This window comes from Eschrichtius robustus, chromosome 6 (genome assembly GCF_028021215.1).
Source record: "Eschrichtius robustus isolate mEscRob2 chromosome 6, mEscRob2.pri, whole genome shotgun sequence".
Taxonomy (NCBI): domain Eukaryota; kingdom Metazoa; phylum Chordata; class Mammalia; order Artiodactyla; family Eschrichtiidae; genus Eschrichtius; species Eschrichtius robustus.
The window spans coordinates 143778651-143796239 of record NC_090829.1 but is presented as its reverse complement, the minus strand read 5'-3'; the positions used below and the strand labels follow the sequence as shown (position 1 = coordinate 143796239).

The 17589-nt window shown below is 55.7% G+C and overlaps 1 protein-coding gene across 1 annotated transcript in view; it reads right to left on the bottom strand.

Annotated features, from left to right (window-relative positions):
• The window catches only part of UMODL1 (uromodulin like 1), a 59827-nt gene extending 45507 nt beyond the window's left edge, over positions 1-14320 (bottom strand). Inside the window, exons 1-4 of the mRNA XM_068545785.1 lie at positions 14245-14320; positions 10531-10773; positions 3249-3410; positions 2360-2481 (exon numbers count right to left, since the gene is read on the bottom strand). Coding sequence (XP_068401886.1) covers positions 2360-2481; positions 3249-3410; positions 10531-10773; positions 14245-14320 — 603 coding nt within the window. The remainder of the gene's footprint in view (positions 1-2359; positions 2482-3248; positions 3411-10530; positions 10774-14244) is intronic.
• Between the last annotated feature and the right edge of the window lie 3269 nt (positions 14321-17589).

Genomic DNA, 17589 nt, shown 5'->3' with positions numbered 1-17589 from the left:
GCCTAGGGACGTTAAAATTAACTGCACACACACACACACCACACACACACACACCACACACACACACACACACCATTCTCCTGTGCAGCAAAAAACTCTCTCCAGTATTTTTATTTCTGTTGCCATTCCAATAAACGTCCCGCAAACCAGATTATAAATACTTTGGGGTTGAATTGCGTCTCCCCCCACCAAAAAAAATCCCCACGTTGGAGTCCTAATCCCCCAGAACCTCAGAATGTGACCTTATTTGGAGATAGGGCCATTGCAGATGTAGTTAGTTAAGATGAGCTCATTAGGGTGGCCTTGGTCCAAGATGACTGGTGTCCTTCCACAAAGAAGACGTTTGGACACAGACAGACACTGGCAGAGGAAACAATGTGAGGGCATAGGGAAAAGCTAAGGAGAGGCCTGGAGCGGACCTCTGCCGTGTGGTCTGCTACCGCAGCCCCAGGAAGAGACACCGGTCAACCACGGTCCCCCCACTGGTCCCTGCCCTTGCAGCTGACAACAGAGAATCAGGTCTGGAATTAGGGAACTGGACGTCAAACCACATCTGATATTTTCTGAAGTTTGATGATCCCTTTTCTCATTTCATATGAATTCTTTTTGTTCCAGTCTAATATCCCGAAATCTCAAGATAGCATTGATATTTGCCTTGGGAAGCCAGGCAAACAGCGTGACTACCAGGCCGAAGGGCATCACCAAAGCAGGCTTTGCCAACAAACCCACAAGTCTCCCCTGGGAACCGGAAAGGTGTTTTGGGGGCTCTGGAGCCCGTGCCCTCCTCAGCAGACTTGAAACCCTTCACAGGGGGAGGCAGGTCAGGAAGTCAACACTGGCCTCGTGCAAACCCCTCAGTTAGGGCGCCCAGCTGCTGCAGTCGGGAGCCCATGTGGACAGGCTCTCCTGAGGGGAGGAACAAAACCTACACACATGAAGAGGCAAAGGGTGACAGGGAACAATAACGTTCAAAAACCAACAATCACAGCAGCTCAGAACCTACATGGATCAGCATGGTTTTAAGCTTTTTAATGTACTGTCTAAACCTCACAGCCACTGTCTCAGGTAGGATTATGATTATTCCTGTTTAACGCAGTAGGTATCTAAGGCACAGAGAGGTTAAGTAACTTGCGCAAGGTCACACAGCTGATGAGTGACAGTGTTGGGATTTGAATCCATGCAGTCTGGCTCCAGAGCCATTTTCTTACTGGCCAACTGGGCATCCCCAACCCCCCAACAAGCTAAGAAAAGACAAAAATCTCTTCTAGCTGGGGCAGTTAACAAGGCTTCTGGGTCAAGGTGACATTTGGGAGTACCTCTCAAGCCGTTTTACTGGACAGCCCAGCCAGAGCAAGGTGAGGGTGGGTGCCATCTGTTTTGGGCTCACCCCGGCCAACTCTGGATCTGATATCATGACCCAGGGGCTGCATCTACAGGACCTGACGGTCAGGAAGGACCAGCCACACAGTGTGAGAGGTCCAGTGCGGAGGGAAAATGTGCAGCCCCTTGTTCAAAAATTATTAAGCATTTCAAGAGGCAACAGCCGAGCATTATACAAATGCAGGGCCCTTCCCAGCGTGGGGTGACTGCAGGTCACTCACCTGGGAAGCGGGTCCTGAGGTCAGACCACCACCCTGGGCAGGCACCATCAGGTGGTGGTGAGCAGTGCCTGCCCCCAGCTGGGCTCCCAGGACCTGGGTGGGGTGGGGCGACTCCCAGTGCGTGAAGACGTCCTGCTGGTTGGAAGGCGCTGCTGAGGCGTCAGCAAGCGTGAGCTGTGTCTAGGCTGGGGCTCCCCCCTGGGGGTGGGGTGCGGGCATTGCCCCTCGGGGGGCCTGTGGCCACATCTAGAGACAGTTTTGGTTGTCACAGCTGGGCACATTTCTGGCCTCTTTTGTGTAGAGCCAGGCCTGCTGCGAAATCCTGTGGGGACAGGCAGTCCCATGACAGAGCCATCCAGCCCCAAACATCGACAGTGCCGAGGCGGAGGAGCCCAGTCTAGAGGTCCCCATCTCAGCACCTTCCAGAACTCCTGGGACTTCCCTAAAGCGGGAACCAGAACTCAGGGATCCGTGAGGGAGGTGCTCAAGGGCACAGCTCTGGGGCCTGGGAAGGCTGCACCCGGGCCTTAAGCAACAGACCCTGAAAAGAAGAAGAGTTGCCTGCTTCACGTCGTGATGGGGTAGGGCTTGCACGCCATGTACCTCAAAACACACCAAACTGCACCCTTCCGAGAGTGCATTTTATTGCACAAAAAGCATATCTCTTTCAAGCTGTTTTTAAGTAAGAATCCACATTTGGTTCAGAGCCAGTCAGTTGGGGTCTCTTGTGGAACCCCTCCTGACACCCCGCCACCTACCATGGAGTGCAGGAGCCTCATGTGATCCAGGAGCCTAGGGTCGACCTGCTGGAGCTCCGTGAAGTCCATCTTCACCAGGACGGTCACATTGTACCAGAAACTCGCCAGCTTCCTCTCTGGAGCTGCCCGAGGGCACAGGGATGAGCCACAGGCCCAAGACAGGCTGGGGCCACAGGAGGCCCCTGGGGAATGGGGTGGCACGCTCCCGACCCCCTGCCCCCGCTTCTCTTATATTATATATGATCCTATTTATACTGTAGAATGTATTATTGTACACAAGGTATACTAGATAACATGATGTATATTACTTATAACATATATACTGTAATGTATACAGTATAATAGTATCTTTATATATTATATGTAACATAATATTTACATTATGTATACTATTACTTTATACTATGCTAATAAGATATATATTATACTAATATATCATGTTTTATAATATATTGTATATTGCACATTATATATATATACAATTTATATATGTTTCCCTGGCTCTGAACCTTGACCACCCCTTCTCCTGGGGGCCTGCACTGACTTGCCAGACGGGGGCCTGGGAAGGATTTCGGGTCCCCGTGGGGCTGCACAAGCAGACAGCCCTCAACCTCCCGGCTCTGACACAGCTCAGCTCCCAGCAAGCTCACCGGGAGCTCTGAGGGCCTCCCCAGGCAAACTTGGGAAACTGGGGCCCCTTCTCTTCCAGGAACGCCTAACCTCGTCAGGGCAGCTGGGAGCACACTTCTCCCCCGAGGCCTCAGTGGCCAGATTTTGATGAGTGAAATGGGCCCGTGCACAGGCTACAGGCTCCCCATAAAACCCGGGCTGCTGCTACCAGAAACCCACTCCTCCCCGCACCTTCTCCCAGATCAGGCCTCAGCCCTACCTCGGGGAGCGGGGGCCGAGCAGCGGGGGACCCCCGATGAAGGGCAGCACTTCTGAAGACCAGGACAGTCTGCATCCAGGGTGCACGGCGAGGTAGACGCTTCTGGCCTCACCACCGGGCAGATCCCGGGTCTGGATGCGAACTCCTCAGACCGATTCAGGGCTGGGGGACAAGTGAGCAGCGATTAGTGGTATTGGCTGTAGAATCCCTGATGGCCTGCGTGGCGCTGTGTCTGGATGCCGCCTGACACTGGACTCTGTCTGCGGTTCCGAGGCGCGCAGAGCAGCCCACTCAAGGGCCACCTCCAGGCCTGGGCAGGGCCTCGTCCTGTCCTGCAGAGCCGCCATCGAGGCCGTTTGCTCTGACTCTAACGTAGCCTGACCGTCTTTCCTGGGAGGAGGGCAGCTTCTCCCAGGAAGCTGGGGGCCCAGGTGACCTGTTCCTCTAGGCCTCAGGAGTCCATGTACAGGGCTCTCTACCACCCCCGTAGAGGCCCCCTTGCTGCTCTGTGTCCTGACAGCTCACTCACTCACTCATTCAATATTTACTGAGCACCTACTATGTGCCAGACACAAAGCAAGGTGCCTGGGACCCAGCAGTGGGCCAGAGGCAAAGTCCCTGCCTCAGGACACTTAGATTCCGGTGAACAGAGACCAATATGCCAATAGGCCTGCAAAAGCTCAGATGCACGAGAGCTGCAGGGAAGAAGGCAGGGCCCAGGGGCAGGTAGGCAGGGAAGGCCACCCTGAACAGGGGTCTCTGCAGGGGCCGGGGCACTGGGGGGACAGCCTGTAGCTTGAGGCCCGGGAAGTGGGAATGTGCTGGGCCCCCCAAAGGTGAGAAGGAGGCCCCCCAGGGATGGTGAGGGCGTAGTGGGTGAGCAGGTGGGCTGCGCCACGGAAAGACCCCCGCGGTGTTGAGGTGGGTGCCCTGGGGGTTTGGGGCAGGTCTGTGGTGAAGGGGACACTGTGGTGCCCTGCCCAGACTCTCACACTGCCAAGCTCTGTGTCCCCATCTCCTAGGACCCTCAGGTGGCCCTTGGGGGCTGGAACTGCCGCACCCCATATGCAAAGCCCCAGGTACCTGGGGTTTTACGAACCACCTTCCGACCCCATGGCCAAGGCCGTGAAATCGCCCCCTTCCTCTGCTCCTTGCCTTCCCTGTCCTGCGTCCACAGCTGCCCTGAGGGCAGCCTGACTTGCTCATCCCTGCTGCGCTCTGGCAGCTGGGGTAGACAGCCGCCTGTCGAGAGCCTGTTGTGATGGTCCAGGCGAGAGCTGGCGGAGGCTGGACCAGGGTGATGGGTGGAAACAGCGGGAAGCCTCAGATCCTGAGTGTCTGTAGCTGGCAATGCCCGCGGGATGTGCTGACAGACAGGACAGGGTGCAAAAGAAAGAGAAGCTTCAAGATGGTTCCAAGGCTTCAGGCCTGGGCATCCACTTGGCACCACTTCCAGGAGAAGCTGCAGGAAGAACGGCCTCGGGTGGAGCCAGGGTTTGGCCGTGCAGATGTGAAGCTTGCCACGCTTTCTGGAGGTGCACATGGAGATGGGGGGCAGCGAGGCCCTGTCCCCTCCCCTGGTCAACTCCCGGGAGGTCCGCTGAGGTCAGTCAGTGGGGCTGTGGGCTTCACACCTCCAGGGCCAGCCCTCACAACGTGCTCGGTGGGACGCAGCTCCGGGCAGACGATGCAGACGTGCAGACAGGAGCCTGCAGGAGGCAAAGACGACAGGGGATGTGCAGCCAGATGTGGTGAGGGCTGGCGAAGGCGTGGGCTTCTAAAGCAAAGAGCTTTCAGAGATCTGAGAAAGGCAGGAACTACCTGAGAATCCGGGGGCTCCTAGGGGGACTAGCCGGGAGCCAGGGTGCTGATATTCAGGGGAGGGGAAAGCACAGAGGAGGGAGAGAAGAACGGGAACCCGGGGGAAGCGGGTGTGCTGCTCTCTGCAGGGAGGTGGCCAGGGTGCCAGCTGATGCTGCCGGACACTCACTCGGTGGCTGGGCATCAGGGCGGCAGGGCTGACCCCGCGAGAGCCTGCGGGTCTGTGCACGCCCGGCGGTGGATGGAGCTCAGGGCAGCATGGGATGCAGGAAGCTGGGCAGCCGTGAGCGTCCGGGGGCTGAGGGCAGCAGGGAGGGAGCACAAGGAAGGCAAGACCCCAACATCAACGTCCGAGGAAGGGATTGTGTGAGCTCCGGCCACCCACCCGGGGATGAGGGCTCCAGGCCTGACTGGGTGTCACTCAAACCCATCTGCCTCCTGCCCAGATCCATGTAAAGCTCTGTGTCCTACGTGACATTTAGAAGTGCCACTCTGGGCTCCTCAGACTCCACCAAAGTCAGAGAAGGCGTGACAGCCATGCTCTGGAAACACACCCTCAGAGCTGGGGAGGGCCAGCCCCTTGGGAGGATGCGTGGGGTCGCCAGGTGGAAAGGAAGAGCCGAGGGGCCGGGGTCCTAAGGGTGGTCCTCTGGGGCTCCCCAGAGTCTCTGCAGAATGCTCCACAGCCAGAAAGAAGGTGGTGGCCCCTCCTGCTGGGAACACATCACCAAGGCAGCTGCATCGGCCAAGGAGGAGAAGAGAAAAGGCAAAGCTGCTGAAATGCACGCAGGGTCCCCGTCAGCTCTCTCCTCGCGGAAGCTGAGCCCGGGCTCGGCGGTCACTGTCAAGAGCGTTCTCCTCTCCATGCTGTCCTTGGCCCCCTCCTCACTTCCTAGCTGTCCCGGTGGCTATTCCGATGTCTGACGCCCTGGAGAGGCGGCCATGCAGGGACAGCTTTGGGGGCATGAAGAGCAGGCACGTGGTGCAGCCCGAGAGAGGCTGTGCTGGGATGGAAATGCGGAGACCCCTGGAGGGCCACCAGCCAAGGATTTGGGAGTACTTTGCTTTCTCTCCCATTAAAAACCAACCACCTCAGTGCTTAAGAAACCTGAGACTAAATGTATCATGGGCTCCTGGGACTGAAACATGACATTAGGCGAAAAAAAGGGAAATCCAAATAAAGTGTGGAGTAGAATTGAACAGTAATGCACCCACGTTGGTCCTTATTGGGGAAAATGCTCCCTGGTAATGTAAGAGCTAACATTAGGGACCCTGGGAGATGGGTGAAGGGGGACTCTCTCTACTGCCTTTGCAAATCTTTGTCTGGAAATCGAAAACTATTCTAAACCAAGAGGTTTATCTAAATGAAAGGAAAATAGCCACCAGGAAAAACGGGCTTCCAAAAACAGTGGCCTGATCACAACAGAAGTGCTTTCGAGTTAAAGTTCGTGTTAATAGGGAGGCTGCTGGGAGTTCCCCCTCCATCCCCCAGGGCTGGCCAGCTTACGGAGAGCCAGAGAGAACAGTAAACAGTTCCAACTTGGTAGAAAGTCAAAAATCCTCTTCTCCTTCCCTAACTCGACACAAACAATGACCCAGGACTGCCCAGCGCCTGGCAACCCCAGGTGAGTCACGGTTCAATGAGATAAGGCGGAGATTTCTGTCTGAGCCACAGCCCTGAGCACTCTCTAGGGCTGGGGAATCGGATCCGCTCTGGAATAATCAGATAATAATCCTTCCTCGGAATTCTCTTTCCTCAAAGGGGCCCTGGCCATCGGCCTGGGAGAAGGGAAGCTTGGGGTAGGCTCCGGGCGCAGCGGGGTCCTGGGCTTGCCGCGCAGGTAAGCGTGCGGAGGAGACGGGCCGTGCGGGAACCGGGGCGTCGCTGCAGGTGGTGGGCGTCCACTGAGGTGCTTGGTTCTGCGCTGCGGAATCCGTCCGGACTAAATATTCCAACTTTTGTGCCGCAGTGTTTGCACCATATGATACTCATCGCAGCGTTATTTATAAGAACCACAAATTGGAAACCACTAGATGTTAAGTGGTAGGAGATTGCTCAGTGCTGATCCAGCCCCGTGAAGTAGTGCCTTGTGGGCATTAAATCACGCTGGAGAACACGATTTATTGACTCGGAAGATGTTCCAGATAAATTGCCAAGGGGTACAAGTGTGCTACAAAACATCTCCCACAGGGTGACCACCCTTCTGTAAAAGGTCTGCCCTGAATGAAACTGGAAGAAACTGTTAACGGTGGTTATTGTTGCGGGAGGGGGGTTGTTGGCGGGGGGGCGGGGGGAGGGCAGACTTATGGGCAATTTCCCTTTTCTTTGTTTCCAAATTTTCTACGTTGCTTGTGTATTCTTTTTTGTATTTTAAAAATACACTTAAAGAAAATCATGTATGACTTATCATGGCCTTCCAAATGTGGGACTTAAAAAAATTGAAAAAGTCATCGAGGCTGAAAAAAAAAAAAATCACGTGTTCTCGTAATGCTCTTCCCTTTTTTGGGTTCTTGACTGTTGAGTGGGAGGAGAGAGAAGAAAGGAAAGCTGAGGTTTCACTGCTGCCGGGGATGAGACCCCTGAGCTGAGGTCGCTGAGACGTAAGAAATCCCACCCCCGGGCGACCCGGAGGTGAGTGCCTTCTGCCTGCCTCGCCTCCCCAGGTGCCCAGGCTGCCACATCCAGGCTGTGGCCCCAGGCTCCTCTGTGCCAATCGACCAGTGGGTCTCAGCGCATCACTTACAGGGACCTCTCACTTCTGGGTCCAAAGAGCCAGGCCGTCATGAGGCACCTCTGAACCAGCTTTGATCCGAGGAGCCAGGAAGGTGTGGAGAAAGCTGAGCTTCCCGTGCCCGTGGTGTAAATACTTCCGACCAGGCACTTTCCAGCTGCCCACGTGGTGTCCCTGAGCTCGGAGGTGGGGGGAGACAGAGGCTCACTGGGGGCCTCCCAAGCCGCAGGAACAAGCGCTGCAGCCCCGCATGCCCTCCCCGGCGGTCACAGGGCAGTCCTGCAGCAGCTGCAGTGCCAAGCGGGGCCCAGGCAGCAAGCCGGGACCTCCCCGAGCAGGTGTCCGGTGGGCTCTGTGCCTCGATATTCCTCCTCCCTGTCACCTCCCACGCGCGCCGGAGCCCCTTCCTCAAACGTCACCAACTGAATCCGACGGGGGTCCAGGTCTGTGCCATCCTGGTCAAGTCACCCGCCTCCCCAGGTCTGTGTCCCCGTCTGCTCCCCTCTGGTAGCGACCAGTAATCTCCTGCTGGCCTTTACAGGCCCCTTTTCCTCTCTCCTCTCCTTCCTTCTGGGCTCCTGCCTGTGTCCCCTCCATGCTGCTTCCAGAGTGACCCTTCCAAGGCCCGGGGGGGACTGTGGACCCCACCCCACCCCACCCCAATTCAGCCCCCTCTGCCGGGCCTGGGGGCCTTCAGGGTGAGTCTTCCTCCCCTCGCCCCCAGCGCCTCCCACCCCGTCCCCCCGCCCAGCACCGGCCGCCCCATGACCTGCGCTTCCACAGAGCAGATCTGCCCACGAGACTCTAGCTAGAATGTTCTGGGCCTCTCCTGCCTGGCGAGCTCCTATTTAAAGGCGCTAACACTTTAAAAGTGGGGCTGAGTGCCACGGGAGGCTGGTTCCCTGGGAAGCAAGACGAGTTTGCTTCCCTGCTTCCCTGCTTCCCAGAAGGCAGGTGCCTCCCGCCTTCTCTCCTGGGGGGAGGGCAGCAGGCCGCACAGAAAGGTGACCGCTCGGGCTGGGCGGGGCTGGGGGGCTCAGCCTCTCCTGGGGGCCCCTCCGGCCCTCCGGACCTGTTACCTCACCAGCCCCACGACAGACCGACAGCAGGTGGGGAGAAAGTGGCCTCTGCGGGGGAAGGCGGGTGGGCTAGGGCGGCCCCCTCCTTCTATCAGGATCTGATGCTCCAAACCAAGTGCCGTGCGCCCCGCCTGAGGCCTCCCCGACCCGGGACCCCCATAGCCCCAGAAGAGCGTGCTCCCAGGGCAGGGGCAGCTCCCGCTGTGCATGGGGCCCTTGGAGACGGGGGCGGCAGACAGGGAGCCGTGGTCACCATGGGAAGGGGCTCCTCAGACCCAGCACGCCCCTGCAAGTGTCCCTTCAGGGCACCAGCGGGAATACACAACAGGCACCCAGCCGCGGACCTGAGGCCAGCTGGCCCTTCCTGGTTTTTATTGGTGGTGGCGGCATTGGTGGCCGTGGTGTCGTTTTAACACTCCCAGAAGAGGTGTATTCCTGTGACCTGCTCATCCCTGAGCTGTCCGGTCATCTCTGGGCCTGGCCCTCTGGGCTGGATGAGTGCACATGTCAGCCATCCCGTCCTCCGCGGGCTTTGGAGGCTGAGCGAGGATGCGCTCAGGATAACTGCAGGCCCAGCCCGTCTGCAGGGTCTGAGGGACCCAAGACTCTACATCTGACAGCCCCTGGGGCTGGGGGGCTGGCACCCCTGGTGTGCGGCGTCCACGCCCTAGCCTGCGGCTGTCCTGCTGCCCGGGACCCCGGGGATGGACGGGTCACGGGAGCCACTCCCACACCCCGCGAGCTGGTGCTTTCTGCATTTCGGAGGCGGCAGCCTCATGTCTCAGGGCGCCCTATTGCCACCCCTCCCACTTCCCCTCCACCACGGGGTGGGTGTAGGCGGGCCTCCTGCCTGTTCAGAAACTCATCTCAGCTCTGAAACTGATTCAAACGATCACCAACCCCCCCACGCATTCACACATGCACATGCCTGCACCCTTGCCCCCGGAAGAGGCCTTCTGGAAAGTTCCCTCCGTGTCGAGAGGCTGAGCCCTGAACCCCACACAGCCCCGTCCGCCCGGCCTCAGGCGCAGCCTGGGACAGCCTCAGCAGTGCTGGTCGCCGCCCCAAGCGTCTTTTGAACCACACGGTGGGAGTAAGAGGCCTTGGGGACCTCTGGACAGTTAGGGGGGCCCCTAGGGGATCCTTTCCATCTCTTTCACAGGTTGGGGTTCAGACTAGGGTTTCACAGCCTTCAGAATGAAAAGGCTGGCTGCCAATACAGAAGAGATCACGGTGCCGGTTCTCAAACTCAGCTGCCTGTTAGAATTGCTAGGGGAGCTTTAAGAAATATCCCCGGGCCCAAGCTATGCCCCGGACTGAATCCATCAGAGTGCCTGAAGGGGGACCCAGGCGTCATCGTTTTTAAAGCTGCCCCGGGGACTTCGGTGTGCAGCCGGGTCTGAGAGCCACCGCCCAAAACAGAGGTTCCAGGGCAGGGCTTGGGCCGGTAGCACCACCGTCACCTGGGAACTTGTGCTTCACCCCTGCCCCGCTGGACCTGAAATCTGGGGTGAGGCCAGTGACCGGTGCTTAGACTGGCCCCCTGGATGACCCTGCTGCACACTTGAGGCTGAGAACCAGTGTTCCAGAAGGATCTAGTCAGCTCAGGGGCCGTGAAGAGTGACTATCCCGAGACCGGGCAGGACTCACGCGGGACGCAGTAGAGGCCCAGCTGCTCGTAGCCCTCACAGCAGTCGGTCACGTTCCTCCACTTAGGAACCTCCACCACCACGTACTGGGTCCGGGAGACGGTCTTGGGGCAGCGCCGCCAGGGGACCCACCAGCCGCAGGGAACGTAGGTCAGGCGGGACGTGTGTACTGCCTCCACGCTCTGGAAGTTCTGGCTCACGCTGTAGTTGCACAGCTGGTAGCTCAGCAGGGAGAGGCCTTTTTCTACGAGGGAGGGAGGAGGATGGAGAAACGAGAGGGGAAAATGCCAGAATCAAACCAATCTGAGGGGTTCTCTGCAAGTCCTCTGCTTCTGCAAGAGCAGGTGAAACAAGACGCCCACACACGGCGGACCCCTTGGCATCTACCCACCGGCCCGTATCCGAGAAGGCGATACAGTAGCAGAGACTCAAGGGATGCAGCATGACACCTGCTTGCTGAGAAATCCTCCTCCACAGAGCAGGAGATGCCACCCCAGCCCGACCCCTGCTCCCCGCACCCAGGGATCTGACGGTACGCTGCAGGGGACACAGAGAAACCAAGCTTCTGGGGCTCGTGTCCTGGGCTCTGCTGCGTGTTCTCTGACTCTGCGGGCTGGAGAGCCCTGCGCACACCTCGTATCTCCACAGTAAGGGCTGTCACGTGCGACGTGAATACACAGCGGTTCCCTCAGTGAATACATAGTGAAGGCCCACTAAGCGCTGGGCACGCTGGCAGTGACACCCTTTTTTGGAATGAGATGAAAGATAAACACACAAGTCAAATACACGTGAGAAGTTCATAGATGGTAAAGTTCAGTCCGACCGTTGCTGTGGTCAGCGGGAGATGAGGGCACAGGGCCCAAGGTGGGACATCCAGCTGGCCTTTTCAGGCCCTAGGTGTCTCTCACCTGGAGCCTGGTTCCTGGGCACAGGTGTCCGTGGTCTTTATCAGCTTTATCACTTGGTTCTTGAGACCCCATATCACCTACTACCTTCATCAGCCTCAGACCCCTATGTCGTGGACCACCTGCCACGGGGTCCTGGGGTATCCCATCTGCCCGGGGAGCCTCTATTGCCTCACAGAGCAGGGACCGTTTGAGGGCTGAAATATGTCCCACCCCAAATTCATATGTTGAAGTTCTAAACCCCAGTACCGCAGAATGTGACTGTACTTGGAAAAAGGGTTTTTGCAGACATAATTGGTTAAGATGAGGTGATATTGGTGTAGGGTGGCCCCTGATCCAGTATGACTGGCATCCCTTATAAGAGGGAAAATTTGGACACAGAGACAGGAATGCACACAGGGAAATGCAATAGGAGACGAAGGCAGAGATCAAGGTGATGCATCTACAAGCCAGGGGTCGCTAAAATCGGCAGCAGCCCAAACCACCAGAAGCTGGGGAGAGGTGTGTCTGGGACAGATTCTCCCTCCCAGCCTCAGGAGGAACCAACCCTGCCAACACCTTGACCTTGAACCTCTGGCCTCCAGACTGTGAAGAAATAAATCTCTACCACTAAGCCCCCCAGCCTGTGGGACTTTGCCGAGGCAGCCCCAGGGAACTGACAGGAGGGCCGTGGGGTGCCTCCCACATCTGCGGCCAGCGTGACTTGCTGCGTTCCTGAGCTGTCAGTGAAGGATGAATGAATGCTTTGAATGTAATTCACGTTTTCCGATACTCAAGCTCTGAGCTCTAAGCTTTACAAGACTCTACAGCCGCTGGGTAGGGGGTGCATGTTGTAGTGTAAACCCTTCAGTGAGAAGGTGGATTTCTGGGGCGAAACTCAGAGGGCGCAGGAGAAATCATCTTCATCCCCACCCCCAGGACAGCACTCCTGAAGATTTCCACCTTTGGCCTCAGGGTCCCTCACAAGCATGCAGAAAGCGAGACTTGGGGGCTGGTGACCCCCAGGAAGAAATGGGGCCAAGCCAGCCCTCACGCCCAGGCTGCTGGGAGAGCCTGCAGCCTTACTCTGGGCAGAATCGGGTGCTGAAGCCCACCGCCCCAGAGCGAGCCCACTCCCAAGCCACGTAGTGGCCTCCCCTGGGGTGGCAGGGCCTCTGGGAGTAGACCCGGCCTGTATTCACCAAAGGGTGGGTCCCAGGAAGCTTTGGGAGGGAACAAGAGGCCCTTGGCTGGGCCGGGTAGGGCAGGAGAAGGCGGCTTCCGAGGCCAGAGCTTAGAGGTGACTGGGATGAGGGGCTGGAGAAGACGCCACAGTGAAACGCGCTCACTAGTTGAGCGATGGCGCCGTACATGTGTTCGCGAGAACATGCACACGTGTGCACACACGCGCACACGCTCCTTCTTCCAAGCGAAACTGCACTTGGATCTCCATGTTCTGTTTTTCACATTCTATGAGAGGCCACCAAATCCTCCCCAGGCCTGGCTTCTTGGCAGAGCTCGCAGTAGAAACCTCTTAGGAGACCCTGCTGTTCAACAAATCCTTTCAAGAGCACAGGAGGCAGGGGTCCTGGGTTCTAATCCCAGAGGTAGAAAATCTTAATGCTCTGGTGGGTTCTGGGGTCAGAACTGCATTCACACCAGCTTCACTAATACCAGCCGTGTGATTCTGAGCATGTTTCATGCCCTCTCGGTGCCCCAGCCTTGTCATTTGTAAAATCATAGCTGTGCCTGAGGTTGTAGGAGAATTAAATGAAATCACGCCTGTACCGGAGCATGTGGTACCTGGGAGCAAACAGATGTGCAGCCCTGACGGACCACCTAGCGCTCCTGCGGGGTCCTCCCGCACATGAAATGCCTCCTAAGACCTCCTCTGGCTTCCAGACATTCCCATTCGTTCGTTCTGCCACTGAACTGTATGGTTTGCATAGTACTCATTCCAAAGGAAATATCAAGTTGTTTTTTTTTTTAATCACAATTCATTAAAAAAAAAAAAATCACAGAATCCTGCCCATGGGTGAAAAATGTTTAAATTAGTACAAAACTGAAGCCGATGGTAGAAACAGAGTGGCTCTGTTTGAATTCCCAACAGAATAAGATGGATTTCTAGAGGAAGATGATGTAAAGGTTTGCAATCTCAATTCTCTGAAATCTGGGGCTTCAGAAATCCAACGTGTTTTTAGCAGCTGACATGTGTCTCTCAAAGGCCTTGGACATGTGCTTGGTCCCTCAGGTCCCCCATGGGCCACTCGCATCCTCACTTGCTGAGGAAACGGGGCTGGCAGAGCCCAAGGTGAGTGGGAAGCCCCACTTAGTGATCCCCCCTCTCTGGCGGGCAAAGGAGGTCTGAGCCAGGGTCAAAGGCAGGGGTAGCCCTGGTGGAAGTCTTTGCCCTCTGCCGGCTGTGTGGCCCTGGCCACTCTGGGTCTCCCTCTCCTTATCTGTAAGTTGAAGACTAATGGGCCATGGTTCCAGAGGGTTCGATTCTGACTCTCCAAGAATGTGTTACTCTCAGCGTGGCCAGCGGGCCTGTAACATCTGTACCACCGGCAGAAATGCAGAGTTCCGGGCCCCTCCCAGATCTACTGACTCAGAATCCACATTTGAACCCCACCAAGCCCCAGGTGATTCAGAAGCATTCCCACCACCTCTTTTGTGGTTATGAAAAAGTATGGCCAAGAAGGGACAGACACTGCCTCTCAAAGCAGGTGCATCTTTGCCTGCCCAGCTCTCGGCAGGGTTGCCGTCTTCAAGGGACCCACTCCCAGCCCATCGCCCCTCCGGCATCCCCGCACAGAGCCCGGACCCCTCACCTGTGAAGCCACTGGCCTGGCTCGGGCCCACGGCGGTGACCAGAACCAGCAGCGCCCGCACAAGGGTCCTGAACATGGTCGGGCGGTGGCAGTGGCTCTGGCCTGTCCCGAGCGGCAGCACAAAGGGGCCTGGGCCACCTGGACCCAGAGAAAGGGCCTTTCCCTTCCCTGCGCCGCCGACAGTGGCAGTGGCTTCAGAGGGTGCACTCGCCAGGAGCGTTCCCTTATGCCTGCTCGTAAACACCCGCCACTGCCGCAGCAGTGTCCCTCGGGGCACCTGCGTGTCACAGCCCATTCTCCCTCCAGGCAGATGGCATCTTTCAGGAAAGGTGAGTACCCAACTGCCAGGCTGCATCTCTGGGTCCCATCTCGTTGTTACGCAGAAAACACATTTCAGACCCGAATCTGACTCCCTCCATCAAGTCCAAAGTATTCTCTTACCTTATCGTCCCAAACTGGCAGGAGAAAACAGCAGCAAATCAAAGTGGTACATCAGATTCAGAAAAGCATCCTTCACACAATTGGACAGAACAGATCAAAGCCATAAAAATGTTCCTATGACCCAGTGATCCCTTCCCGAGGCTTGGTCTGAGGGCCATGAAGCTGCAGTCTCAGAGAGGTTCATTACTTGCCGGAATTTAAACCGGCAAAGCGTGGAAGTGAGCCTTCGGGGGAGGAGGGGAGAGTAAGTTGTTATAGAGCATCTGGATGTAGTATCACCCAGACGTGCTCCCCATGAAGACGTTTAGCGGCATGGAAACGGCTCCTCACCACGTGAAATCAAAACAGCACCTCTTGCAGCTCTGTCCCCAAAAAGACAACAACTCTACCATTCTATAAAATTGGGCCCAACCCAGAAAGGACCAGAGGACGAAAACACGGTGAGGGATGACAGAATGATAGCTGATTTATGTTTTATTTCCACAACCATCGTGTGTTGTGTGAACTGGATTTTTAAATTTCGTATCAAATACTTCCTAGTTGATGACACGTCCTTATTCCTCTGTTGGGTTGTCTTTCATTGTTTGGTACAATTTTTAACATTAGACTAGGCACAATTATTGACATTAGATGAAGGTCTCATTAGTTCTACTGAGAAAACTTTCAAGTAGGGTAACAAAGCTCCATCTTGGCTACATGTTTCAGAGGGATAATTCCCTTGTGTTCAAAATACAAAACAGTTCTGCCAGAAGGGCCCTTCCAGCCTAACTCCCAAAGGACATCAGTACGTCTTTTATTCTCGGGAGATTAATTTCTGAGATGATTAACTGCTGCATTTGCCTTGTTAATGACTAGATCACAGATGCCAGGACAAGAAGACAAAAAAAAGGGAGCTGGAAATAATCACGCAGCTAAGGGGCTTAGTGCAAGTCTCCTGGGAGACAGTACCCTTTATAGAAAAACAGTACTACAGGATTGACTCATAAACTCTGCTGCTGTATAGGAGGTTAAAAAAAAAAAAAAAAGTGTCAATAAGAAAAGAAAACATGTTAAAGCTATAGTATAATATTCAAAAAAATAAAATTTAACTAGCTCTAACAGAATAAATCGGAAAAGTATTATAATTAAGGGAAATATGAACATTTAAAATGTGAGATGAATCTGTATGACAGTATGCTATCATCTCTTAGAGCTTTTGCTACTATAACATATGAGCACTTCTATAAAATATGAAGGTGGAATCAAAGATAATGTTATATTTTAAAACTCAAAATTGGCCCTGTGCACGCACCATTTTTTTCTCATCTTCAGAAACACCCTACGAAGTAAGTCCCTTATCCCCGTTGTGCAGATAAAGAAACGGAGGGTCTGAGGGGCCACACAGCCAATGAGTGACATTCAGTCCCGAAGCCCACGTTCTTCACACTCCACTCCACTCCCTGTCTGGCCACAGCTCCAAGAGAGGGGAGCGAAGTCAAGACATTTTACCAGCTGGGCGCTTCCTGCTATTTGGAAAGTGTCCATAAAATGTTGTCACATCATGCTTTCTCTTTATATCGAAACTCATATGATTTTAAAAAATAAACCCTCGAAATTGGCAGCCTATTCCTAGCTCTGTCCTCTCTCACCCTCCCGTTCATATCCTACGGGCATAGAAAGGGTAAGCGTGCGGGTTGTTTCCAGTTCATCCACAGCGAGGTGTTTCCCTGCAGCGTATTTTTTCTGCATGACGGCCACAGGGATTTTCCACATTTGACTTTTCCATGCACATGCTTTGAGGAGAAATAACCGTCCACTCTAACCAGCGGGGAGAAGGATGTCCCTTCAGGACGTCATGTCTGGGTGCGTCTGGCCACGGGTCCATCCAGCAAAGAGCCCCCGGGTCCCTCTTTTGGGACAGAAAATCCAGCATCTTGCTTACACCGTGTCCAAGAACTGGGGAACTGGGGGAAGCCGGCAGGGTGCCGGGCTAGACCTAAAGATACACACACACTCATTCACACTCACAAACTCACACTGATGTGTGCAGACACATTCACACTCACACTTATATGTATACACACATACAGGCACATTCACACACTCACACAAGGCTGCAGTCATATGTGCACACTCACACACTCACTCACCTATGCACAATCGCTCACACACATCCACACTCACACGCACACGTGCATGTGTCCGTGAACTCACACGTGTGTGTAGACAGACTCACAACACTTGCAGGCTTGCACAATCAGATGCTCACATGTGTACAGACACACACCTCTGCACGCTCACACACACGCACAAACACGCAGGATGAGGTTGAGCTCCCCGACCCTGGAACCGGTGTCTCCGCGGACCCGACCTATGCTCTCTGCCGTTGGTGACAGAGTCTGGGCCAAGCTCTGCCCACTTCCTCCTCTGGAAGAGGACGAGATTGAACTAGGTGGCCTCCCAAGGGCATTTCTCATCGCTGGTTCTGAGTTCTGTGGCCCTATGAACAGTGGGTCAACAGACCCCTCTACAAAATCACATCTGTTGTTACCCTGCAGGCCAGGATGTATACGTGCCCAGCGCCATCCTGGGACGTGGCATTGTGTCCCAGGGGACAGGCGTGCAGGGCCATTGCGGGGCTCCAGGTGTTGTCTGGGCCAGGGATGGCACAGGCAGCCTTGCTCACAGCCTGCTGCCCAGAATCCTGCTCCATGGGCAGCCCTGGCGACCGCCATCCAAGAGGGGCGGGTGGGAGGGGCCGTGCGGGGCCTGCCTTACCTGGCCCGGCGGGGGGCGGGGGCAGGGGAGGATGCAAGAAGAGGCTTGGGTGGCAGAGGTGTGGGGATGGAGGTGAGAACTGCCGTGGGGCACAGGGGAACTGGGGGGCTCTGGACGGGGACAGCGTGGAGTCTGGAGACTGCTCTG